The sequence below is a fragment of the Microtus pennsylvanicus genome, chromosome 8, assembly GCF_037038515.1.
Source record: "Microtus pennsylvanicus isolate mMicPen1 chromosome 8, mMicPen1.hap1, whole genome shotgun sequence".
Lineage (NCBI taxonomy): Eukaryota > Metazoa > Chordata > Mammalia > Rodentia > Cricetidae > Microtus > Microtus pennsylvanicus.
This window is the reverse complement of record NC_134586.1, coordinates 68,179,713-68,207,198: the sequence shown is the minus strand read 5'-3', so window position 1 is coordinate 68,207,198 and position 27,486 is coordinate 68,179,713. Positions and strand designations below refer to the sequence as shown.

At 39.6% G+C, this 27,486-nt stretch overlaps 1 protein-coding gene across 4 annotated transcripts in view; it reads right to left on the bottom strand.

Annotated features, from left to right (window-relative positions):
* The window catches only part of Ctnna2 (catenin alpha 2), a 1,099,183-nt gene that overhangs the window by 964,456 nt on the left and 107,241 nt on the right, over nucleotides 1–27,486 (bottom strand). For all 4 annotated transcript variants that reach the window (XM_075983800.1, XM_075983801.1, XM_075983798.1 and 1 more), the window contains exon 2: nucleotides 2,324–2,430. In XM_075983800.1, coding sequence (XP_075839915.1) covers nucleotides 2,324–2,425 — 102 coding nt within the window. In that variant the 5' untranslated portion in view covers nucleotides 2,426–2,430. The remainder of the gene's footprint in view (nucleotides 1–2,323; nucleotides 2,431–27,486) is intronic.

Genomic DNA, 27,486 nt, shown 5'->3' with positions numbered 1-27,486 from the left:
ATATGGCAAGTGTTCCATAAAGAAGAAATGATTCAAAGGGCAGATTATCAAGCCTTGAGGGTTGCTACAGGACTTGGAATCTAGTGACATTTTCCCAGAAGAAGATCTACACCCAAGGTTAGCAAAGTTTATCCTCATACTTCCTCGTTTCTGGACTTGGAATGTCTGCAACTAAGGTTGCTTGTTTCTCTTAACAATTCATTTCAGAAGACAATGCCTTGCTCACTGGTGTAGAACAACTTTGCTTAGCTTATCCCTACAGGGCTCACATGAGATTGTAGACTTTAAAGGCAATAAAGTAAGTGAGATTTTGAAATTCAGATGAAGCTATAATGGTTGAGACCTTCAGTAACTTGGAGACTTGATTAAAATATTTTGTACATGGGGAGGACACAGAGGCTACCCATGTGACGGGGAATGATACACCCCAGTTCTCTCCAAACACACACCATCAACCACATACTGAGTAACAAAGAAAATCTCCACAGATACAAAAAAATATCGGTGTCCACCTGTGTCTTATCAGAACACCACAGATTAATGTTAGAAGGCAACAACAAAGCTACCCCCAGAAAGCCAACAAACTCATGGTTACTGAACAGTCAACTACTGAACCACACCTGGGTCAAGGAAGAAATTAAGAAAGAAATTAAAGTTCCATGAATTTAATGAAAATAAAGAGACAACATACTCAAACCTATGGGACACTATGAAAGCAGTGCTAAGAGGAAAGTTCATAGCACTAAGTGCTCACTTAAAGAAAACGGAGAAAGCATACATTGGAGACTTAACAGCACACCTGAAAGCTCTAGAAAAGAAAAAGAAGACTCACCTAGGAGGAGTAGAAGACTGGAAATAATCAAACTGAGGGCTGAAATCAACAAAATGGAAACACAGAAAAAAAAAACAATCCAAAGAATCAATGAAACAAAAAGTTGGTTCTTGGAGAAAATCAACAAGATAGACAAACCCCTATCCAAACTAATTAAACAACAGAGAGAGAGAACACGCAAATAAATAAGATCAGAAATGAAAAGGGAGACATAACCACAGACACAGAGGAAATTCAGAGAATCATTAGATCTTATTACAAAAGCCTGTATGCCACAAAACTGGAAAATGCAAAAGAAATGGACTTTTTTTTTTAGATAAGTACCATATATCAAAGTTAAACCAAGACCAGGTGAACAATCTAAATAGACCTGTTAGTCGCAAAGAATTAGAAGCTGTTATCAAAACCTCCCTTCCAAAAAAAGCCCAGGATCAGATGGTTTCAATGTAGTATTCATGGAAAGTCTAAATGTGTTACCTTAAATAGCAATGGGACTCTAAAGATGCAATTAGGTTAAGAATATGCATATGCAAAGAATTTTCTGTTATATTTGAGTAGGTTCAACATAACAGAGCTAAGAGATTCCATCATATAGAGCATACACGAATAAAGCAGAAGCCAGGGAAAGAAAAGCAGATTCTATATTGCTGACCTCAGATATACTGGAAGAGGCCACAGAATGCAAGAGGCTTGGAGAAGCTAGGAAAAGCAAGGGCATGATTTTCTTCTGAGGTATCCAATGAGAATGCAGCACTGCTGGTGCCTTGACATTAAAATTTCTGACCTCTAAAACCACCAAACAATAAATCTATGTTGCTTGAAGCCATTAACTTGATGGCAATTTGTTAGAGCATCCAGCACAAACCAATAAAAATAGCCCCGAGCTTCATGTGGCATAATGAATCTCTACAAACGCATCATAAAAAGTTCACATTTTCATATTGCAGGAGCTTAAGAGTTCAAATCGCAAAGGACATGATTCATGAGACACTCTACATTAATTTTCAGCACTTAAAATCCTGATGACATTCCGTGCTTTTGAAAGTCACCTCTTGGAGATGTATCAAACCCAAAATGGAACAACCTTCCATTCTACTAGGATGAAGATTGCCACAGTAAACTGTGAAAAGATATTAAATAAATATTCACTGCTAGCTAACTGTCAACTGTTTTCCCTTATGCATCTGCATCTGACAGTGAGTTAGGAATGGCCCATTTAGACAATGAATCCAGTCTTGTAAATGAGGACTCTATTCACCAAGGACCCTCTCTTTAATTAATTCAACAACATTATTTTTTTTAAAAATAATATGTATAGTTGCTAAAAGCTACTTTAAATCATATAAGGCAATGAGACAGTCCTCAGCTGGGGAAATAATATTTACTCAGTAATCAGTATGATGGCATGATACATCCTCTTTAAAGACTTCCACAGTCCTCATAGGATCATGGAACTCACCATGGAAACATACATAGTAACAAATTCCTTACCTGTGTCACAAGTGGCTCCAATAGTCTTTCCACCGTGAGTGTCCGGATTTCCAAACTTTTTGGATCCCATTTTAAAATGATAGGTGAAGTTGCTGAAGTCATGCTCCCTGCAGGAACATATGGCATCTATTAGAAAGTGTGTTCAAGGATACATGGTATGACTATGGTGTTCAAAAGAGTACATCACCCAAATCTAGAAGATGTTTTAGGTTCAACTCTGAAAAATCAAATCAAGGGTGGGAAAACCAGAGCCAGTCTTGTGTTTTGAAATTATTGAGATATTTTTGCAAAATTTCTAAGTATTCCAGTATATACTGGGACATTACAGGTGGGACCTGTAAGAACATAATGCTCAGATCAGACCACAATACCTGCAGTAGACCTCCACTAACAGATACTGACAGGTAGCCTACTTGAGACATGTCTACGAGTCTCTAACTAAAAAGCTCCCAGGTATTGAATATCTTATCTGGTGTTCTAGTTTACTTTCTATCGCTATGACTACACACTACGACCAAAGACAAGTTGGGCAAGAAAACATTTATTTCATCTTACATGGTATAGTTCATTATCAAGAGAAGAAGTCAAGAAAGCAGTGCAAGGTGGGGTTTTGGAAGAGAAACCACAAAAGAACATTGCTCTCTGGCTTCCTCCTGGTTCATTTTTTCACTAGTTTTTTTTTTTTTTTTTACATAGCTGAGGATTACCTACCTGTGGACAGCAATACCAATAGTGGGCTAGACTACATCACATCAATTAAAAATCAGAAAAATGACCAAGAGACATGACCAGGGATCTATCTGATAGGGGCAAGTTTGCAATTCAGATTTCTTCTTCCAGATGTATAAAGGTGACAAACAAGAGTAACTACCACACCTAAGGAAGTGAGAAGACATCACAGGGAATATCCTACTTATACCCCCTTCCCTGTTTGCTGCTTGGGAATCAAAGAGCCTGGCTTCAGTTTCTTGTTATATAACCACATCTGTCTATAGAGAACTATAAGTCAATGTTCATGCTTCTGCCTGATGGGTTATGATTCCCTTCTTCAAAGCCCCTACCATTTTGTTTGGTTCTGGTGCAGGACCTTCAACTCTCTTCAGAGCTTCTGCCATGTTATGGTCTGTGTCTGTCTTTGACAGACTAGTAATAAACTAATAAACTCCTTAACCACAACAATGTGTCTCATTGTTCCTCTTTAACCCACATCGAAGAATTTTCAGGACCCTGATACTACAGAACCATCCCATTAATTTAGTATTTAGTATATCCTCAGCTGCTATCTGCAGACAAAGGCTTGGATCTTGACCTCACGCAACTTATGCTTTGAAACTAAAGTTAGCTAAGTCAGAGAATTATGACTCGGTGTGACAAATGTCAGGAGTACAAACAGAGCTGGGAGAATAGAGAAAGTGGCATAGCCAGAGCAGTGAGACACACAAAGACAAGCTGGAAATAAAAGTACATTCGTTGTGATCACCAGATACATGACCACAAGGCATTACAAAAGTCAACTTGGCTGTTTTCTTCATAATTGAAACCTCAGGATATCATACACTTTGGAGCAATAGCTTCCATCACTTAAGTAGGAAGGGTATCTTATAAATGCAGTAATTTCCATGGCTGAAAATTAGCAGCTACCTCCAGAATCAAGGTAATCAACATGATTTATAGTTACCCTACAGATTCACTGTCTGCTAAATCTATTCACCTCTTTCAAAGTCAACCCACTCTCACCTAAGAACTACTGAGTCAGAAGTTGCCTCCCTCTTCAGTCTCCAATAGGTCACAACAAAATATGTTTCTGGCCTCAAAAAAGTAAATTATACATTACATCTGGGGTGTGCTTCTCAGCAAGAAACTGCTGACAATATTCTGACATGTAAACACCAGACAGGCAACCTTAGATTGTAGAAACTGAATCTTAATTATTTGCCTTAATAACACCATAAATCAAACTGTTCATGCCTGCATTCTTCTTTTGAATCAACATCAAAACTCAATTTTATGCTTATAAATCAATACAGATGATTATCCCTCCTCAAATTAACAATCCAAAAAAGGTCTAGCACAATAGGCACCATGATAAAGTACTTTTTCAGCAGTCCTCCCTGCTACATCCCACAGCTAGCTAATCATTCGGCAGAAAGATCCAACCAATTTGCTCAAGAAAATAAGAAAAGACACAGGCAACTGTGCTGGTATTTTATCTCTCTCCAAATGCCATGTTCTAAATAAACTGAGCACAGCGATCCAAGTACACAGATTTAGAATTGGGTTCCTTTACAACAACAATAGTTGGCACTCACAGGCTGCTGGTGCTCAGAAGCAGACACTTTACAGTTTCCCAATTCACACTAGCAACTGCCGCAGGCAGTGCTGACAGGCAGGGAATTCTGTGCCTGGCCATGGGACTTCTGCTGGAGAGGGACAAGGATGCCAGAAGCTTCCTGCATATGTTTTGATACCCTTTGGTTGCACTGATATTGTTACCAAACTTGGTGTCATAGCCTGTGCCACAAGAAGCCAAGTTCAGCCATCTGTCATCAAGAAGTCAACAAAACACCCAACTTAATGGTATAAAGTGTATGTTGGGGGGAGTGACTTGATCAAGGAAGCCCTGTCAGAAAGATGGACAAAGAGAACTCAAGTCTGCCTTAGGATTTTAAGGATTCTGAAGTGTAAGTACAGGGCCATGAAAAATCCACATCTAAGCAGTCTAGGTAAGGTGTCAGTGGTCCCATCCACTTTTGCCCATCATTATCTAAACTTCAGTCTTATTCTGTAACGTGGCAGGGAAATTTGTTAGAACTGTATGAAATCTCTTTCCAGTTCTCCAACTAGTGACTTTCCTTCTCCCATCACGAAACTTCTGGAGAAATTCCTGCTTCATTGGGGTTCATTGTCTCAACAGTCTGATAGTCAGATTTAGATTTAGAGACACAAGAGTTATCTTGGAGCAAGGGTGGATATGGGAGCAGGCAGTATATATCTTAATTAAGGGAGCCATTTTAGGGTTGGCAAGAGACTTGACACTAGAGGTATACCCAGGTGTCCATGGAGATGTCCCGAACTACATCCTTGGGCAGCTGAGGAGAGGGAGCCTGAAATGGCCCTATCCTATAGCCATATTGATGAATATCTTGCATATCACCATAGAACCTTCATCTGGCGATGGATGAAGCTAGAGACAGAGACCCACACTGGAGCACTGAACTGAGCTCCCAAGGTCCAAATAAGGAGCAGAAGGAGGGAGGACATGAGCAAGGAAGTCAGGACTGCGAGGGGTGCGCCCACCCACTGAGACAGTGTGGCTGATCTCAAAAGTGATTCCAAAGCAAGCTGGAATGAGACTGATGGAGCATGTGATCAAACAGGACTCTCTGAACGTGGTGGACAAGGAGGGCTGACTGAGAAGCCAAGGACAATGGCACTGGGTTTTGATTCTACTTCATACACTGGCTTTGTGGGAGCCTATTCTGTTTGGATGCTCACCTTCCTAGACCTGGATGGAGTGGGGAAAACCTTGGACTTCCCACGGGGCAGGGAACCCTGACTGCTCTTTGGACTGAGGAAGGAGGGGGAGGGGGTGGGGGGGAGGGGGAAATTTGAGGAGGGGAGGAGGTGGAAATTTTTAAGTAAAAATAAAATAAAATAAAAATAGAGGCAAAATTGAGACAATCCAGATGAAAAAGAAAAAGAAAAAAAAAGAGTTATCTTGGAATATCACTGTGACTGTAGTTCAGCAGTTAGCACAAAGTCCAGCACCTAGAGAACAGCCTGAGAGCTGTCTTATACATTCTAATAGGACACTTAATGGCACAACAGTGATGAGAAAGAAGTCCTGTGAGAAATTTAGATGTGTAGTAATGAAGTCACTTGTATATGATGCTGAAGTAACCATGAAAGACTAAGGGAGTAAGAGCTCAACCAGTGTAGTGTTTATGATGAGGACCTAAGCTTGATGCCCAGAAGTCACCTAAAAAGTCAGATATGGTGACTTGAGTTCATTATCTCGGAAGAGCAGGGGTGGAGGTAGATAGATCCTAGGGAATTGCTAGTCAGACATCCCACCTATGTTGACCAACTCTCAGTAAAAGTAAGAGATGATGCCTCAAAAAATAAACAAGGTGTGTGGTGAGGTGGAGAGAAGGCTCAGAAATGAAGTGTTTACTCCTCTTGCAGAGGATGAGAATTCAGTTCCCAGCACCCACATCAGGCATTTAATAATAGCCTGTAAGTCCAGTTCTAGGGAATCTGAGGCCCTCTAGCCTTTGCAGGCTCTTGCACATATACACTCACGCAGCTGCATATGCATAAGCATAAAAATGACATAAAGCTTTTTAAATTAGTAAGCATGTGTAGCACCAGAGATAAATGCAAACTAAAGCTGTTCTCTAGCCTCCACGTGCATGCGTACACACAGATGAACATGTGTATGCACCCTCACATATGCACCCCTGGACCCACACAAACTAGATGGAAGATTTCCTTCCTAAGATGGGCATGCTAGTTACATAAGATGGCAGATCAAGGAAGGCACACAGAGTCCTTTATGAGTGTTCCAATATAGAACTTTATAAAGTAACACACAGGGGAAAAAAAACCTGGGGTGAGAACCGCAAATGCTGGCACAGTCACCTCAGATACACTGATCTGGCTTCAAATAGAAAAGAGAAATACTCCTGTGCAGAGCTCTAAGCTATATACCATCTGAGTAGAGCTAGTCACGTCCAGTCCTGAAAGTAACAGGGATATTCTTATTTCAAACTTAAAAGAAGAGTTGCTTGTCAGATCACTCGATGTATTCACTTAGGCATAAACCTCAATCATATATTTACACCACGGGTCATAGTCAGTCACAAAAATGAAAAACGTTCACAAGATGATGAATGCATTCAAAGGAAACTGTAATGATGCTTTTTCCAAACATTCTGTCATTGCTGGAGTGGTTAGCACTGAAGCCTGTTCCTGGTTGCCCTAACAAGTTGGGAGCAGCCACATTTTTTCAGAAGGGAAATTAAAACACGGATTATACTGAATGCATAAGAGGGAGATGTACTTAATATGGTGAAACCAGGTTAAGGTAACAGAGAACAAAATGGCCTCTACCTCAGGTCCATCTGTGATCAGTTATCATGAGAGATAGGTTTTAAAAAGGACAAGAAGTTTGCACCTCTAAATAATTCCAATCAAAAGGTGGTCCTGCCCATTGACATTGTCTGGCCTCCAATCTCACCTATGAGCTCTTGTGACAAGTTGTCAGCATTGTCTGGAATCTTTTGTAGGAGCTGAGCTCCAACTCTGGCTGGCACTGGGCTTGAGCTTATTATTACTCCCAACAGGAGAATGTTGGAGAAATTCCAGTTCCATGGGGTTCATCTTCTCTTAGTCTGGTAGCCAAAGAGACAGGCAAGCATGTCTTCAGCCCTGCCACGATACTTAAACTATTTACTATAAAGTTAAAACAAAAGGGGGAACCACCTGTACACCACAGTTTTCTTGCTACTTGTCATATGTTCCCATTTGGAAGGAGAGACAGTGTTGGGTCCAGAACATCAATATCTGAGATTCCTTTGGACTAACTCTGAAAAGAATCTAAAGAATCTAGCAGAGCCAGCTACTGAGCCTCTATTCATCTTTAATACTGGTGTAGCCCTGATGTGGGAGTGTCATATATCAATCTGTTCATTTCATTGGCTAAGCAATAAAGAAACTGCTAGGCCCATTGGATAGGCCCACCCTTAGGTGGGTGGAGTAAACAGAACAGAACGCTGGGAGGAAGAGGAAGTGAGGTCAGACTCCACAGCTCTCCTCTCGGGAGCAGAAGAGAGGCCATGCTCCGCTCTCCCAGGCAGGTGCACGCAATGAAGCAAGCCGCCAGGTCAGACATGCTGAATCTTTCCCGGTAAGACCGGTGCTCACAGATTATTAGAGATGGGTTGATTGGGATATCAGAATTAGCCAGTAAGGGCCAGAGCTAAGGGCCAAGCAGTGATGAAAAGAATACAGTGTCTGTGTAATTATTTCGGGGCATAAACTAGCCGGGCAGGGCAGGCGGCTGGGGTTTTGGGGATGTAGCCCCGCCGCTGCTCCTATTACTACATAGCCCTGGCAGTATGCTGTTTCTCCAACAAATGTGTCTGCCTTGCTTTTCTGAGTATCATTGCTTTATACAGTATCTATTCTCCTTGTACTGAACCACTTCCAGAGAGAAGGTGTGTTCAGTTCAAATGCCATGAAACCACTAAAAACATATAGTTTGGTCATCATGCCCATAGTCTTCTAAGTTCATTAACTAACCTCTACCTCTAGAGTTCTAGTGGTCACAGAGGAAGAGACAGAAGGGAATTAAGAAGATACACGCAACCTTTTGACATTGCTGTCCTCTACAAACTACTCCTTGGAGAAATACATAAGGAAGCTATCAAAGTTGACATAAAAAACATGTTTCCATAAGTTAGAAAAGTTTATGATTTAGTATTTTGCATCTTTATTTGGGGCAAATGGAACCTGGAGACCATGGCTTGGATATGCCTGCAAGAAATTAGTATAGTTAGTACATAGAAATTGACCATTGGGCTTCTGGCTGACTCCTGCTAAGGACATCATCCTATTGGGACATTCAGTATTTGTGAAGTATCTGTCCTTTTTTTTTCTGTGAAAAACATCCTGACAAAAAGCATTTTTGAAGGAAACATTTTATGTGAGTTACAGGTTATAGTCCATCATCAAAGGCTGCCAAGTCAGGAACTCAAGCCAAAAGCCTGAAGGAGAAAACACAAAGGAAGGCTGCTTACTGGCTGGCTTCCATGCTCAAAGTGAGATACCATTCTTATACAATCCAGGTCCACTCCATTAGGAAAAACAGTACCTATAATGAGCTGAGCCCTCCTACATCAATTAGAAATCAAGAAAATGTTGAGGTCTTTGACCCATTTGGACTTGAGTTTTGTACATGGTGATAGATATGGATCTATTTTCATTCTTCTACATGCTGATATCCAGTTATACCAGCACCATTTGTTAAATATGCTTTCTTATTTCCATTTGGTATTTTTTTTTTGCTTCTTTGTCAAAAATCAGGTGTCCAAAGGTGTGTAGATTAATATCAGGGTCTTCTATTTGGTTCCATTGGTCCTCCTGCCTATTTTTATGCCAATACCAGGCTATTTTCAGTACTGTAGCTCTGTAATAGAGTTTGAAGTCAGGGATTGCAATGCCTCCAGAAATTATTTTATTTTACAGGATTGTTTTGGCTATTCTGTTTTTTTTTTTTTGTTGTTGTTGTTGTTTTTTTTTTTTTTGCTTTTCCATATGAAGTTGGGTACTGCCCCATAGACACACCCACAGTCCAATCTGATGGAGACAATTCTTCAGGTGATGTTCCCTCTTGCTAGAGGCATCATGTTGACAGCCATGATTGATCATCCAAAAGGTAACAACAAAGCTTGGTGGCTTTTCATGTAGACTAGATGCTGGGGCTTTGTTTTTATTTTTTATTTATTATTATTACTCTGTGGTTTCAGGTACATGTTTACCACACTCTTTGTGTGGAAGTCAGAGAATAATTCTCAAGAGTTAGTTCTTCCACTCCAGATTTCTAGTGTGGAACTTTCATTGACAGCCCTTCACAGGCAACTCTCTACAGTATAGTTACATAACTGGAAATTCCCAATTTGGCTGCTGCATTCTACCATGATGATCAAGGAAGAAGAACTGGGGAAGTCACACCTCCAGTCAGGGTTTTATGCTCAGCTACAGTAAGACAGGTCAGGCAACCTCAGAAAGACCATTAATGTTTTTAGATCATGCTTACTTTTACACATTACAAATTAGCAAGACTTTGTCATGGGTCGTTATCTAGCAGCTTGCTAAAACAATGATGTGATATAGACTTTTTGAATGAATGCCTGGCAACCATTCAGCTTGGGAATTGTTCTATCACTTGTCTTTCCTTAGGCCCAGATTCCTCAAGTAAAAAAATCACAATCACATATATTTCATAAGGCCGCTATTGAATACCCTAAGAAATAGGCTGTATACCAATATTTTGGAAAATATAAGTTATTTTTATGAATAGTAATTATTTTTCTCAAAATATAATATATATTTTCATCACCAAAAGGAATAGGAAAATATATATTCAAAACCCACTCAACTAGCAAGATCAGATCTCAAAATGTTGGGGGCTAGAGCACCAACATCATATGCCTGTGTTTGAGCCAGTTATCTTCACGCAAACACAAAAGAAAACACCAACTTTGTATTCTCAGCCACCTTCATTCATTCCAGACTCATTCTGCAATTAACATGGTTTATTATATCCACAAAAGTTTGTCTAAGAAGTAATTTTGTTTCTTATTGATTTGAATAGAAAGGAATCTTATTCTGATTCACAGGGAGTCTTCAAATAGAGAAATGACTATTGCTTATTTTCCTTCATGTGTAGCTGCTCAGTTTTACATAGATGCATAAAAGCATGCATGTGCATAGAACATGGATATGTCTAGGATAAAAGGAGGACTGATCAAAGGAAAGGAATGAGGAAGGAATACTAGAGGGGCACGTTGGGAACAATATGTTCAATGTATATGTTTGCTGAAGCATTGTCTGTAGGTGAAACCATGCCATATACAAGGAACACAGCTGTGAAATGCTTATAAAATGAGTGACGAGGTGACAGGACTGCCTCCCTTCCTGCATGACAGTTACAGAAGCCTAAGAGAAAGCTCCAAGTAATCCATTTAATATCTGAGATGATTTTCTTCTTAAAATTATTGAATTGTTTATCCATACATGGTGATCACATAGACCATCTGATAATCCTTTTGATAAATATGGAGTATCCATAGTAGTAAGAAAGAGGCTTTGGTCAACAGTTCTTTTTCACTCACAGTAAAAAAAAATAAAGCTTAAGAAAAACACAAAGGCAGAAGAAGACAACCCTGTTGGCAGTGAGGGTCAAGTGCCTTTTATCCATGATGGCAGTGAGGATCAAGTGCCTTGTTTTCATGAAGGGAATCCTGACAAGAAAAATCTGTCTTGAGGTCAACTGCTCCAGGGTCTGCTTCCAAGTGTCCAGTAGGTTAATGATATCCATCATTGTTTGTAGGTATCCCCTTTACAAACCTTCCTGGAAATTGTTTTTGAACTCCTGTCTCACTCCAATTCTTCATTCTTCTGTTCTTTTAATCACCACACTGTCTTCTAATTATCTAAGTGCCAACCTCAACCTGCTTTCCACTTATGTGTCTCCAGCTTCAGACTCAGATCATCATGTCTTTCTGATCACCAATGCCACTAGAGAATTCCACAAGACCTTTTATAGGACAGGTTAGGATCTTCTGATGTGTAAATTCTAATTGAAATAAATACAAATAATATCTATCCTTATTAAATAGATGTGACCATAATTACCTTTACACATATTTGGAAAAGTCAACTTAATAATTAAATATTCCAGCTGCCACCATGTTAACAAGAATAGTAACATTTTGCTGTGAATAGATTTGTTTCAAAAATCAGTGGAATCATTGTAGATACAAAAGTAATGTATTTTCTTCTGTGTGGTACTTATAAGATTCTAACCCTAGTCATCAAGACGTGTAAGAGGATATGTGAAAATGGAAAATTTTCAAAACAAGAGACTTGAAAATTCAGACTTTAATGAAACAAGGGAAAAGATGTGAGAGCTTCTAGCACTCCCCAAAAGCAATACTTGAAAATATATCATATAAGTTAATGTAGAGAACAAAATATATAGGTTTACGTAGAGAATTATCGTATAGTTTAATGAGATGTTGGTTTTAGTACCACACAGTCTGAAAGGGGAAACTGAGGCACAACACAGTTTGAGAATTAGTTCATGGCCATAAAATTTCAACCTTAAGTGTCTTGATTTTATAGTTTATGTCCTGAGCCTGGTATGCGGCCCTAGAAAAGAACCCAGAGCTGCTGACTTCTACTCTACCTGGTGCTACTGGAAAGAGTTGGGGGTCCCTTCATCATTGCAGATAATACAGATAAACAGGCAATACTCCTTGGGTCCTTAGCCTCATTAATAAAAGGATTTAAGAACAAACACAAGTGAAGCTTGAGTATAAATCTATTAGACTTAAAAAAAAACAAATAAAAACAAAAACAGCAGACAAGCTGTAAGTTTTGTCAGTTGTCCAGAAAGGGACAACAAAGAAGAGGAGAGGAGAGGAGAGGAGAGGAGAGGAGAGGAGAGGAGAGGAGAGGAGAGGAGAGGAGAGGAGAGGAGAGGAGAGGAGAGGAGAGGAGAGAAGAGAAGAGAAGAGAAGAGAAGAGAAGAGAAGAGAAGAGAAGAGAAGAGAAGAAGGAAAACAAACAGTAGCTTTTGAGGTAAGTCAGTGCGGAGGTTAGATATATGCTAGACAAGAAGGCCCACTTTTCGGGTGAGAGCAGCTCTAGAGAAACACTGAAAAACCCAAACTAACAGAGACACAGCATCTTAGGCTCTGGCGAATATCCAAAAAGAAAAGAAGAGAAGAAAATGCAAAAGTTATCCTTTCCTGAGTCAGGAGACCCAACTAGCACCATGGTGTCTACAAAACTGTGTGGGTGAGTGTGGGTGGCTGGCTGGGGGATTCAGGGAAGGATTATTGAATTATTTCATTAAAAGATTAATATTATTCCTATATCTTTTAGAATTTATTTTCATGTGTATGGATGTTTTGCCTGCATGTATGTTTGTCCACCACAAGCCTGCTTTTAGTTTATTAAGGCCAGAATAAGACATAGGGCTCCCAGGAAGTGAAGTCACAGGTGGTGTGAGTCATCATGTGGGAACTGAGAATCAGTCCTTTAGATTGGGTCCTTTAGAAGAGCAGTCAGTGTTCTTTGCCAGTGAGCCATCTCTCCAGTTTTCCCCTCTATCTTTATCATAGCTTTATCGTATCTTTATCATATCTTTATCTTTATCATAAGGTAGACCTGCCTTCCTGAGAGTGGTCCTTTAGGCAGTGACTTAACTGCTCATTTTGGATGATTATCTCTCTCTCTCTCTCTCTCTTTTTTTATTTTTTTGGTTTTTTGAGACAGGGTTTCTCTGTGGTTTTGGAGCCTGTCCTGGAACTAGCTCTTGTAGACAAGGCTGGTCTCGAACTCACAGAGATCCGCCTGTCTCTGCCTCCCAAGTGCTGGGATTAAAGGCGTGCGCCACCACCGCCTGGCCTGGATGATTAACTCTTAAGGAAGCAGACATTGGCTTGTCTCCACCTATTGGTAGATTCCACATCACTGTCACATTCTCCACTCTGAAGAAGTAATCCTCATATAGATTAGGAGATAGGCTGTAGTTTGAGCATGACATAACCCATTTTAAATGAAAATCAAAGAGATTTAGATTCCAAAGCTGCTCACTAGAAGGTGTTGATATCTGCACCGGAACTTTACTTCCCGGCGTCACATATAGCCTTCAGGCAGGGTGCTCATAAAGGAGGTAAGAAAATCGAGCTCCCTAATAGTATTTCTGGCCTGAGAACCATGGGTATTTTTGAAACTACTGCTTCTAGAGTTTCTGCCCTGAACTTCTCATCACATATGTCATCTGTTCTCAACAAAGCCTTGATATCTTGTGAGATTCTGAGACTGTGAAGTCCATAAGAAGAGATTCCAGTGGAAGGCACCCAAGCCTTCTACCTCAGCCCATTAGAGATAATAAATGTAGGTTCCTATAAGGGACTAAGCTTGTGGTGAAGTTTTACTGACGGGAGAGGAAAGGGTCTCAAATGATTTTCAAACTTGCTTTAAAAAAACAACAACAACAACAACAAAAACCAAAAAACTCACCTTGGGGAACATCTGTACACAGGCTGTTAGAACTCCTGAAGAGTGCTTCTGATTCACTCAAGTTAGCTGAGTTTGAGAATTTGCACTTGTGTTAAACTTCCAGACCAGGGTTCCACACCCAGTTAAAAACTATTAAGAATCATTAAGATAATATAATATCATCACTAGATGCCTTTGATGTAGCACCTTCCCTTATATGTAGGAATTATAAAAAGTGTTTTTCTAATCATATTATAGAGCATATTGTAATAGTTGTAATTTGTTAATAAAGGAAAGAACTTTTTATACTCAAGTATCTTTTGCAAAAGGTTTTTGCTGTAGGCAAGGATAAGCCAGTAAAATGTATGCTGATACCTATGTTATAGTGACAGTACATCTGAATGGAAGTGAGGGAGGGAGGATGCCTGGCATTCTTTCTGATGATTCTCTTAGCGATGTCTTGCTTACTTTCCTCCACAACGTCCGCTCATTTTAAACACACATCCCATTACTTTGACAATAAGGCGTCCTTTGCATAAAATCATCACGGTCCTCTACATAATAACCATTTAGAGATCTGGATCAGTGAACTGAAAGGTGACCTGAGAAGCAAGTGGCTGCTGTAATTATAGGATCTGTCACCATGCCCATTCAAAATTGAAATAATATGCAATTTCCAAGTCTTCTTTGCTTTGTCGTGGGGAAAGGAGGCAGGTAATCTGCTGCAGTTCAAGTGAGAAGTAACACTCCCCCCACCAACGCGTGTATGTAGGCCCTCTGTGAATGGCAAAGCCATATGTTTTAACAAAATGCTAAAATGATTCTACAAAGTGAAAATAACATTCTGGCCATTTCAAAAAAATCTATGTAGTAATAACACTTCATGTCAAAGTTTAACGGTATGCTAAAGCAATGCTTTAATGACTTCTGAGAAAAACACAAAACAAAAGGAATCAAATATTCTATCTTCCTTGGTGCCTCCTTTTTCTTCTCTTGCAGCGAAACTTCACTGTGAAAAAATAGAAGAAGAAAGCTACACACTCCCAAGCCTTTAGTTGGCAAAGTAAGACTAATAATTTAGAATTTAGAATTTGATGATTAAAAAGAATTACGTATGTCCTTACCTTTCTTGTGTGGTTTTATAATGGGATTTTAGATTTAGAAAAGTAAACTCACAAATTCTGAAATGATTTTACCAACTTAATAGGACTTTACTTTTCCCAAGTGTCCAAACAGGAAGTCGGTAATCTGAAATTGAAAATTAATTCTACTGCCTGTCCAGTTTGTTTCTCGGCTTCTCATTGCATTGAAAATATAATTTCTATTAATGTTGGTAGAACAAACAAAATCTTTTCCAATAGTATGTCTTTCTTTCCATTTGCCTAGAAATTCATATGAAATGTAGACAGTAGCTTCTACTTCCTAAAGATGTGATAAGCTTCCAATACCCGCATGTGACACAGATTCTTAAGCCAAACTGATTGACTTATTAGCATAGTCCTTATCATGAAATTGATATTACACACCCAAATTTCATATTATGCACCCCAAATTCATATTACAAAACCCAAATTAAGATCACACAATCAAAATTAAGATTACACATACAGAAGCCAGAGATATTAGTATTCCAGGTAATATTTTGTAGAATTATATTTAAGGTCCAAAAATAACTTTAAATAAATTAATCAGAGTATAACTTTTTTAGAAATTAATCTATTCTCTGTCCCTCTAACCTTCCATAATTAGAATTCCATGCGCAACACTTACATGCTCTAGTCTCCCAAGTCTTCCACATTCATTTCAATGTAATCACAACATTCGTATTTCATAATACAGCAGAATACTTTCCAAACTGCACCTATTATCTATAATTCGTATGTGCTAATTGTGCTAAATGTTCCTTTTGAGAGAACTTAAAGGGTTGCTTAATTCTCTTCCCCCCAAAGTCCTAAAAACTTGAACCAAGACAGCACTCCACTTTCTGAAATGGGACTATTGGGTCATAACTCTTTTACATAGTCTTTGGCTCCAATTTGGATTTGAACACATGATAACACATGGTTTCTGACTCTTACAAATATTCCCATCTGGGGACAGTTTCTGCCCCTTCACACCAACAAGCACAGAGTTGGTCATTTAATTTAAAATGTTATGTGTACCAGGGAATCAGCTCCACCAACTTAAGCCTTGGAGTTTTATGGAGGTGGGTCTTTATCTATCTGTTGCTTTCATTGGTTAATTAATAAAGAAACTGCTTGGCCTTGATAGGACAGAAAATTAGGTAGGCAGACTAGACAGAACCGAATGCTGGGAGAAAGAAGCCAAGTCAGGCAATCGCCATGATTCTCCCACTCCAGACAGACGCAGGTTAAGATCTTTCCTGGTAAGCCAACTCGTGGTGTTACACAGATTATTAGAAATGGGTTAGATCAATATGTAAGAGCTAGCCAATAAGAGGATGGAACTAATGGACCAGGCAGTGTTTAATAGAACACAGTTTCCATGTAATTATTTTGGGTAGAGCTAGCCGGTCCCCAGGAGCTAAGCAGTGGGAAGCAGCCCGCAGCTCCTACAACAGGAGTTAATATGTAAATATTATGTCGTGTGTGTGTGTGTGTGTGTGTGTGTGGGTATGTGTGCATAAATAAGAGTTAAAAATGAATGGCAACATTTTTATGAAAACAGGAGATCTTTGACTCAATAGTATATTTTATATGTCACTTGCATGATAAATTGATGAGTAAATAAGATTTTCAATGCCAAAATGACTTCCTATTCTAAGCAAACAAATTCCATACTATAATACATCACTTAAATATAAAGCCTTCTGACTCTTCCTTAATTTTTTTATTTACACATTTCTCATTCAGGAGATCTGTATTAACTACACAAGGCAAGCAAAGCCCAAGGAGGTTCTGGAAAAATCAAGATGAATTATACTCACATAGTTTTGCCTGAGATTTGTTATCATTGTGTGTTTTGATGGTTGATATTCCCTGTTACCTTGAGAAGATTTAGAATTACCTAGTAGACAACCTGTGAGAATGTCTGTGATTAAGGATATTGAACTGAGGTGGGAGGGTGTCGTTGTATGTGGCTGACATCACTCTTTGAACTGGGGTCCTAGATCAAATAAAGAGGAAGATGAGGGTTGAGCACTGGCCTTCATTGCTCTTTGCTTTCTAATGACAAGTACCATGTGTGCCCTCACCTCATTTTCTTGTCCCTAGGACTTCCTTGCCATGACAGGCTGTAGTCTCACACTCTCCTGGCTTAAAGTAGCTTGTTTTCTGAACAGAATATAAACACACAGCACTTCTTTATACAATGGCAAGCTATAAAAAAATGGCAGCTACTTTTCCTAAACAGGGCTAGCATTGACCCTTCTCATTGACTAGCAGGATTTGAAAGGTCACAACACATTAGAGCAATTAGATTTGTTTAGTGGTGTTGTGCTGTGAGGATTGATATTTCAACACCAGCAGTGCTAGCATGCCCACTTCTAAATTGCCTTATTAATCTTGAGTCTTGTGTCTAAAAGAGAAGCAAATAATAATGTAAGTTTCCTTCTGGCCATCTGTAGCATTTATCTTGTACATATGAGCCTAAAAATGCCTCTGGAGATCTACTTCTGTAAATACAAAACCAGAGCTGTTCGATTGCATTTAGGAAAAATATGAGTCTGTTGTGGCTGTGCCTTTTGAGGTAGTTAACACTTTCCAATATATTCACGATGTTTATATTATGTGGTAATAGAGATTACACTGATGACTGGTCATCATTGACAAAGTTTATCACCCTTTCTAATAGTTGCACACGTTTTCATCAAATTCTGGTTGTACTTGAGCTAAACAGGATATCCTTAAGTGACACATACACAAGATGTCAATGCAAGGGAGCTAGCAGGGGCTTCATGCTCTCCTGAGCAGTGACCCAATGATACTTCTCAGCCTCTGCCTTACATGGCCTTTTTATACTTTAAAGGCCAATATGATAGGATCCCAGTTTTAGTGAGCAGAACTAAAACCCAAATATGTAGAGCCACTTACCTAAAATCTGATGAAATTTGATCCAAATTTGTTCAAAATTTGTTTTTTTCTAGTACATTTTTCAAAATATAACCAAAAGGTCTTGCCAAATACTAAGTCTTTGGAGATGAAAATAGACCATTCTCTTGAGCTTTTTAAAAATAGGTGATTCTAAAATACTCAAATGTTACCTAAGGTAACTAAAATTTGTTTACTTTTTCTAAACTTTTACCTTGTTAAAGAAGGCTAGGCTTTTCAAAATAAAGATTTATTTATTTATTTTCAATTTCTGAGTGTTTGCCTACATTGATGTGCACCATGTGCGGGCAGTTCCTGCAGATGGAGAAGAGGGAGGCAGATACCTTTTGGGCTGGTTTACACATGATGGTCAGCCACTACATGGGTAAGAGGACCTGAGTCCTGGTCTTCTCCAAGGCAACAAGAACTCCTACCCTCTGGTCCCCCACTCTTCTGCTCCTAGAGAAGAATAAGACTAGACTTTCCTATCATAAATCTCTTTGTAGTACCTTAACTGTGTAAAGGAAAAACTGACAGGTCAGATCTAATGTAGAAAGTTCATACAAGGTTGAAAAATCTTAAACAAATAGTTCAATTATGTGTGACCAGAATCACCTCAGAGGAGACACCTGAGGAAAATGTTTCTACCCTTACCCACTTCACAATTGTCTCTTGCAAGATGAGACTTACTTCTTCATTTCTACAAATAGATCCTTTCTTGTTTATGATGTTATTTAATAGACAGATCATCTTCCATGTATCCTTAATCTTTTTTTCTGGATCTTTTTAATCTGTGCAAAAGTCTTATCAGAGTAAAGACTAAAATGCATAAACATATAAGCATATGCACACACGCGCGCGCGCACACACACACACACACACAGTACCCTTCCTTCTAGTTCTCTCTTGGCATTTTCTGCTCTCTCTTCAGAGCCTGTCTCCTGAACAGATAGTGTAATCCCTATTCCATTTCCTCTCTGCCTACTCATATTTCAGCCCACCACAATCTGGCTTCTGCCCTCCATTCCAAAAATATTAGCCTTGCAATGCTACAAATGTTCCCCTGCTGCCTAGATTCAATGGGCCCTATGTGACTCGCCAGTTCATACACCAAAGTCCGTGTATTCCTGTGGAGCTTATCACGATCCCTGGGTGGAGAGGATAGGCAAATTCATGCAGCATCCCGTATTTTTACAGTATGAACTCATTTTGTTATATATAGATATATATATTTTGATGCAGAGCATATATTTGCATATAGAAAAAGTCTGGAAAGATGTATCAAATTTGAAAAGTAGTTATCCACAGTGATGGGATTTAGGGTGACAAATTATATACATAATTATATATTTCTACTATATATATATGCATGCTACTTATGTAATGATTACACCTTCCTTATCCAAATAAAAATAAATCTATCTCAAAATATCCAGGTCCCCTTTCAGTTCTTATCTTATTTGCCCTCACAGAAGTGTTTTGACAATTTTGTTCTATCCTTAGTTTCAAGGACATCATATTCTCTTGTTATTTCTCCTCCTTCTTAGCATATGGTTTTCAGCTCTTTTTGAGACCTCATTTTATTTATTTGTCTCCTTCAATTTACCACTCCATACTGCATCACTGTCCATCTCTGATACCCATTCCTCAGATTGTCTCTGGCTTGTCTCCTTCCTGTTCATCGATTACCTGATGTCAAATTTTTCCAAAGCTCTTTCTCTAGGCTCAGGTCTTCTGTCTGTGTTCTAGCTTCCTGCATTCAACCATCGGCTTAGTTCTCAAGTGCTTAAAATGAATTCATTTTTCTCACAAGTTGGGTCCAAATCTTATGATTACACATCAATAGATAGACACTTCTTTTTATGAAAATCCACTAAAAATGTAACAGCTGCCTTTGATTCCTTTTTCTCACTTCCTACACCAAAAAGCTGATCACCTTTAACAAATTTTATGTCCACTTATATAAATCAGAGCCCTAACTTTTCCACACATTTTCCTGCACTAATCAAAGACTTCACCGTTTCGTCTTTATTGAAACCATCCCTTGGCTTCTGGTGTCATATTCAGTCTTATCTACCCTGCCTCCTTTTTTATATTTTGCAGCAAGAGTGGTTTTCCTAAATCACAAATTATATCATGTTGCTGTACTATTTTAAAAGGCTCCTTTGGCCCTTCTTGCCTAAATCTGTCCCCCCAGAATAGATTCTGCAGTCAATACTCATTTACCTTGTGTCTTCCGTCTTCCTGAATGCCAGACCTAGTGACCTGTAAGCAGTTCTCCCAACATCAGTCTTCCCTGCTTGTGAGTCATTTTTCACTAACTTGGCAGAGAAACTCCAGAGCTCCTTCCTTACTTGCCTTATGCCCTATTATCATTCAAGCACCAAGTCTGCTCATTTCACCGTCTATCCAGGATCATATTTGTTTATAAAATGCACCATGCTTCCCAGGGTGGGGGGGGGCATAAATCACATCCTATTTTAGTTTTTGATTCTCTTGTCTTCCATACCTGAATCTTGGGATCCAGGACTGCATACTTAACTTGTTCGTAATAAACAGAAATGATGACCATTTCTAAATCAGGCATTAAAGGGAGGAGTCAAAATACCATCACTTGAACACATTCACCCATAACATATTTTCGGCTGATTATTTTTTTAAATTCTTCTGTCTTTTTTATTTAAATAACATTTTTTTCATTTATTTTACATACCAACTTCAGTTTCCCCTTCCTGCTCTCCTACCAGTACCCTCCTCACTTCTCACATAACCCCCTCGTCTTCCTCCCCTCCCCTTTATCCACTGAAAAGCACATGCCTCCCATGGGCTTGAGAAAAGCATGGCACATCAAGCCTGAACTGGTGATCCACTGCAGTCAGATTGGTGATTCCCTTAATTGTTACCAGAGATACTCTATCTAGTAACTGATGGAAGTGGATGCAATGATTCACAGCCAAGCACTGGACTGAGTTCCAGAAGACTTGCTAAAGAATGGGAGAAGGGACTGTATGAGTCAGGGGAGTCATGATGGGAGAGAGTCCACAGAAACAGCTGACCTGAGTTTGTGGGACCTCCTGGACTCTGGACCAACAGTTAGGGAACCTCCATGGGTCTGTCCTAGGCCCTCTGACTATGTGTGACAGTTGTGTATCTTGGTATCTAGGTAAGGCACCTAGCTGTGAGATCAGAACCTGTCCCCTGGTGCTTTTGGGAACTTAGCTGGCTTTTGGGAACTTATTCCCCACGCTCTACCAGGCAAACTCTTTTAAAGTAGTAAGTGATTCTCAATCTTCCTAATGGTATGACCCCTTAATCTAGTTCCTCAAATGGTATGACCCCTTAATCTAGTTCGTCATAGAGTGGTGAGCATCAATCATAAAATGATTTTTGTTGCTACTTCATTACTGTAATTTTGCTACTTTAATAAATTATAATGTAAATATCTGTTTCTAAAAATGGTCTTATGCAACCTCTGTAGAATGATTATTCACCACACAAAGGACTGCAAACTACAAGTTGAGAACTACTGCTCTAAAGTAACATAAGACATAAATGTTTACCTTAGAATATTCATTTAACTCTAATACTGTCAGCTCATAGAGCTCAAAGTCAAAAAAAAAAATCCTCCCTGGGAGGTAGGGAGTAGGGAGAAAATTTCAATATTTGACTCAGAGCCATCCCTGCTGAAAGCATATCTTTTAAGCAGCCATTTTCTATGGGAATGCCATGCTGTAAAGCAGATTACAATGCATACAGGGCAGGAATATCAGGTTTTAGTTACATCTTTCTCTACCAATCACCCTGTGATAGTATGGGCAAATCACCTGCATATGGGAAATCATAGGGCAGAAAAAATTTGAACCTAGAAGTACCAGTTGATTCTCCGAATTCTTGTTAGAAATAAAATAAATAATTGCAATATTCCAATAAAATTGCTTTTCCACAAATTGTCTTCAATAGTTATAATAAAAACCATATGGATGCACACAAGGATAGCATGCACACCTGAATGGTGTGTACACATGGATGCTACACACACATGTATGACCGCCTAGGGCTTGAGAGATTCCCTGTGGACTATTAAGGAATGTTTTTAAGTGTACTTGTCTTTTATGCCCTAATATTTATTATTTTATCAGAGATAGGCACTGCCTATTTCTCCAATAATAGAGAATCATGCGCTGTAATCAATGGATTGACTCTTGGCCCATGTTCTATTCTCATCTCATTACAGATTTGAATTAACAGGGATGTAGAAATGGTTCCGTGGTTAATAGCACTTCATGTTCTTGAAGGGGACCAGGTTCCCATTCTCAGTAGACATGCGGTAACTCACGACTTTTGTAACCCTAGTTCTAAGGGATCCACATGGCATGCACCTAATGCATACACATGTGGGTAGGGAAAACATTCATATGACACTCATAAAAATATATAAACCTTTTAAAAAGATGTGAATTAATGAAATATTTCCTTAACTAGTCAAGAAACAGGGAAATAAACTGACTCTAATCACCTGCACAATAGAATCTAATTCAAGTGTCATATGCTGTATCTCACAAACCTCTTCCTCCACCCTGTCTCAATGCCTGGCCAATTACTATTTATCTTTAGAGAGTTTGGGGGTGGGGGACGGGGGTAAGGGGAGATGGGGAGAGAGAAGTGAGACGGGGAGGATGGGGAGAGTTTGGGGGAATGTGACAGTTGGGATGGAGGAGGAGTGGATATGGGAGCAGGGAAGTATATATTTTAATTAAGGGAGCCATTTGAGGGTTGTCAAGAGACTGGACTCTGGAGGGGTTCCCAGGTGTCCAAAAAGATGTTCCCAGCTTGTTCCTTGAGCAGCTGAGGAGAGGGTGCCTGAACTGGCCCTATACTATAGACACGCTGATGAATATCTTGCATATCACTATAGAGCCTTCATCAGGCGATGGATGAAGCGAGAGACAGAGACCTACATTGGAGCACTGAACTGAGCTCCCAAGGTCCAAATGAAGAGCAGAAGGAGAGAGAACATGAGCAAGGAAGTCAGGGCCGCGAGGGGTAAGCCCATCCACTGTGATGGTGGGGCTGATCTAAAGGGAACGCATCAAGGCCAGCTGGACTGGGACTAGTGGAGCATGTGATCAAACCGGACTCTCCGAATGTGGCTGACATGGAGGCCAGACTGAGGACCCAAGGACAAAGGCACTGGACATTTTTTTTCCTTCTTATTTATTTATTTATTTTAGTTGTTGAAAAAAAATTCTGCCTCCTCCCCATTTCCCATTTCCCACCCCTTCCCCTCACTCCCCCCCTCTCCTCCTCCCCCCCACTCCATTCCCCCTCCCTCTCTAGAATGAAGAGCAGTCCAGATTCCCTGCCCTGCAGGAAGTCCAAGGTCCTCCCTCTTCTATCCAGGACCAGGAAGGTGAGCATCCAAACAGGCTAGGCTCCCACAAAGCCAGTTCATGTATTAGGATCGAAACCTAGTGCCATTGTCCTTGGCTTCTCATCAGCCTTCATTGTCCGCCATGTTCAGAAAGTTCGGTTTCATCCCATGCTTATTCAGTCCCAGTACCGCTGGCCTTAGTGAGCTCCCAATAGATCAGTTCCACTGTCACAGTGCGTGAGTGCACCCCTCGTGGTCCTGACTTCCTTGCTCATGTTCTCCCTCCTTCTGCTCCTCATTTGGATCTTAAGAGCTCAGTCCGGTGCTCCTATTTGTGTCTCTGTCTATATCTCCATCCATCGCCAGATGAAGGTTCTAAGGTGATATGCAAGATATTCATCAGTATGGCTATAGGATAGGGTCATTTCAGGTTTCCTCTGCTCAGTTGCCCAAGGTACTATCTGGAGACATTTCCCTGGATACCTGCGAGCCCCTCTAGAGTCAATTCTTTTGCCAACCCTAAGGTGGCTCCCTTAATTAGGATATATATTTCTCTGCTCCCGTGTCCACCCTTCCTTTATCCTAACCATCCCATTCCCCCAAGCTCCGCCCATCCTCCCCTTTTCATGTTTCTCACCCCAATTCCCCTTAGCCCCATGCCAACTCAGCCCCAAGTTCCCAGTTTTTGCCCGTCAATCTTGTCTACTTCCCATATCCAGGCGGATGACTATATGTTTTTCTTTGGGTTCACCTTCTTATTTAGCTTCTCTAGGATCACAAATTATATGCTCAATGTCCTTTATTTATGGCTAGAAACCAATTATGAGTGAGTACATCCCATGTTCATCTTTTTGGGTCTGGGATACCTCACTCAGGATAGTGTTTTCTATTTCCATCCATTTGCATGCAAAATTCACGAAGTCATTGTTTTTTACCGCTGAGTAGTACTCTAATGTGTATATATTCCACACTTTCTTCATCCATTCTTCCATTGAAGGGTATCTTTTGATTCTACTCCATGTACTGGCTTTGTGGGAACCTAGTCTGTTTGGATCCTCAACTTCCTAGACCTGGATGGAGGGGGGAGGACCTTGGACTTCCCACAGGGCAGGGAACCCTGACTGCTCTTTGGACTGGAGAGGGAGGGGGAGGGGGAATGGGAGGATGGGGAGGGAAATGGGAGGAGGTGAGGAGGTGAAAATTTGTAGTAGTAATAATAATAATAATAACAGAATTGTGCTATAATTCATTCAAAAATTGATCAGTTTGTGATCTACTTTAAAACTGGGTCTGGATCACTCCAATTCAATAAAGATTGAAATCATTATTCTATGATAAATACATAGAATTATTTCTAACCCTTTTTCTATCTCTTAACTTAGGTTTGAAATGTTACTCAGTGAGACCAGAGATAGAGTGTGCAGAGTAGTTTGAACAAATACTTTGTTGGAGAATGAATGACTGTACAATACTCCTCTTGCACTACTGTAACTATGTAGGACAGTATTACATGTATATATGACAAAGAGAAGGTCATAGCAATAGCTGAAGGGAATGGAGTCTCCAAAGACATTAGGAAGTATGATTAGCAATCACTTAAGCCACAGTGAGCCTTTAGTAACAATAGATATTATGTCTTATTACTTGTAGTTAAATACCATTAATGCCTAGAATATGAATACTTATTTGCCACTTTGCATTACTTGGGCTAAAATCGGTGGTTTTGTATAACAATGGAAAGAATTGGCTGTTAGCTACATCGCATAGTAACTGAATCTTTAAAAATCAAGTTTCATTAACAAATCAAAACACATCAACTCTTACTTTGAGTTGCTGTCTAAAGCAATTTTGTACTTGCCCAAGAGACTTACAGTTGTGACAGACCATGCCCTTGCTCCAAAGTTGATGATACTATCTGCCCTTTATAGTATTTTTGTATCCATCCATTAATCTATGCCAGCAAATATCCACTTGGGGTGGCATCACCCTCTTCATTTCTCTTGGTGTCTATTTTGTATGATCGAGTCATCATGTATCCCTACAACACTAAAGCTAGTCAAAGTCACCATATCACAGAACATAAACACTCATGCCCTCAAACACAACAGTGATGTCATTACAGAATACTCAGCTTAGTACAATAATTCTTAATATAATTGCATGTCATATGGAAGGCATCTAAACTCACTCACTGTGCATAGCACCATTGCAACCAGTGGACTCAGAACTATAATATCGGATCTCTTTTTCTGGTGTTGAAATGCTAGAGGGCCAGCAAACGCAGTAACCTGCTGTGGAAAAGCTAAATAAAGAGGGAAACTGATTGTGGACAGAATGTGCACTGTGGACTGGCCAGTCAGTATATGAAACATATACCCCCAGCCAAGCTCTTCATCAATACAAGTTAGCTAGGAAGGGGAGTCTGTTCAACATTGGAAACTTCCTAAGATATCAAAGGAATGCAAAATACAAAAAGTTTCAAACATAATACTTGAATAGAGCAAGGTTCTATTTTCAGCATCTTCTGCTATTTACCCTCAGTATCATGAGATATATTCATTCAGGTCATGGATACCTTCAACCTGTCTCCTATTCTTCCTCATTTCACCTTCTGGGTTATACATGATGGTCTCTGTCCTTTTGTATGAAGCATGTGATAGCCTGACTTTTCGATCATTCTTCATCAGCCAGCAGATACAGTAACTATGCACTACAGCCGTGAGGTAATCACCAGCAGCAGAGTATCGAGGCAGTGTCCTCTGCATTGTTACATTCCATCCAGGACAAAGGAAGAGAATCATGCCAATAGGAGGTAAAAGAAAGTTCATGTCTATGATAACAATAACTTGGAATGTTTCCACTTGTCTCCTACCCAGTATAAATAGGAGTAAGCAATGAGTGAAAGAGGAGACACTGGCCATCTAAACAACAGATATCAGACCATATTGGTATTGCTACCTGCAAGTTGTGCAGAGAGCTCTAGCGCTATGACTTTCATGATGTGGCCTTCTCAGTGACGCAGATGCAGCTGCTTTTTATTCTCGCTCCTTGTAAGCAACTCCTCACTCACGTTACCTTTCTTAATAACTCTGATAAAACCTCCTTGAGTCACCAGATTGAACATTGTCTGTCATGGCCTTTCTTTATGTTATGTGTGTGTGTGTTTTATCTTATATCTTCCCAGGAACACAAGAACCAATGCTACTTCCATAAGGCAGTGCTAGCAACTATGCTACTAGACGTTCAGGTTCTAAGAAATTAAACTAAATAATTAATCAAATCAAAGACAGAATTTTCCAATATTCAATAAAAACTGATACACTGTATAGGACCAACTGAAAGCAAAGGAAACGCTTGTAAGAGCATCCACACAGGAGTTCCTCATTCTTTCTCACAAACAGATGTCTTCTACACAAGCTGTCACGGTGCTTTTTAAGTTATTTTTGCATTTTTATTAAATATTTTAACTTTCATGCTTTTCATATCAATAAACCTAGTCACAAATTTATTTTCTAGACAAAATTTTTAGGAAAGAGAGTATTCTAATGGCATATGAAAAACACCCAGAAACCAATGTGGCTGGTGTATAACAGAAAAGAAAAGAAAGTCTGGAACTGGGGAACAGGGAAGGCCAGAGATCAGAGGAGGTCACAAAAACTACAGGCAAAAGTCAATACTTTGTTCTCATTGAATTGTGAGGGAAAAAATGTGCTTCTTAAGCATCAGGTGAGATGGCTGATAGAGTTATGTTGGCTTTTATTATTTCTTTCATAGAAAGTATGGCTAGACAGAGTTATATTTCTGAAAAAAAAAAAAAAGGCTTGAAGGAACAAGGCCACGAAGACTAGAAAAGAAGGTGAGGAGGAGCCAACACTGTGGCCTAGGAAACAGGAATGAAACAAACCATCAAACACCTCCTGGCATGGAAAAAGAAAATTAATAATGAT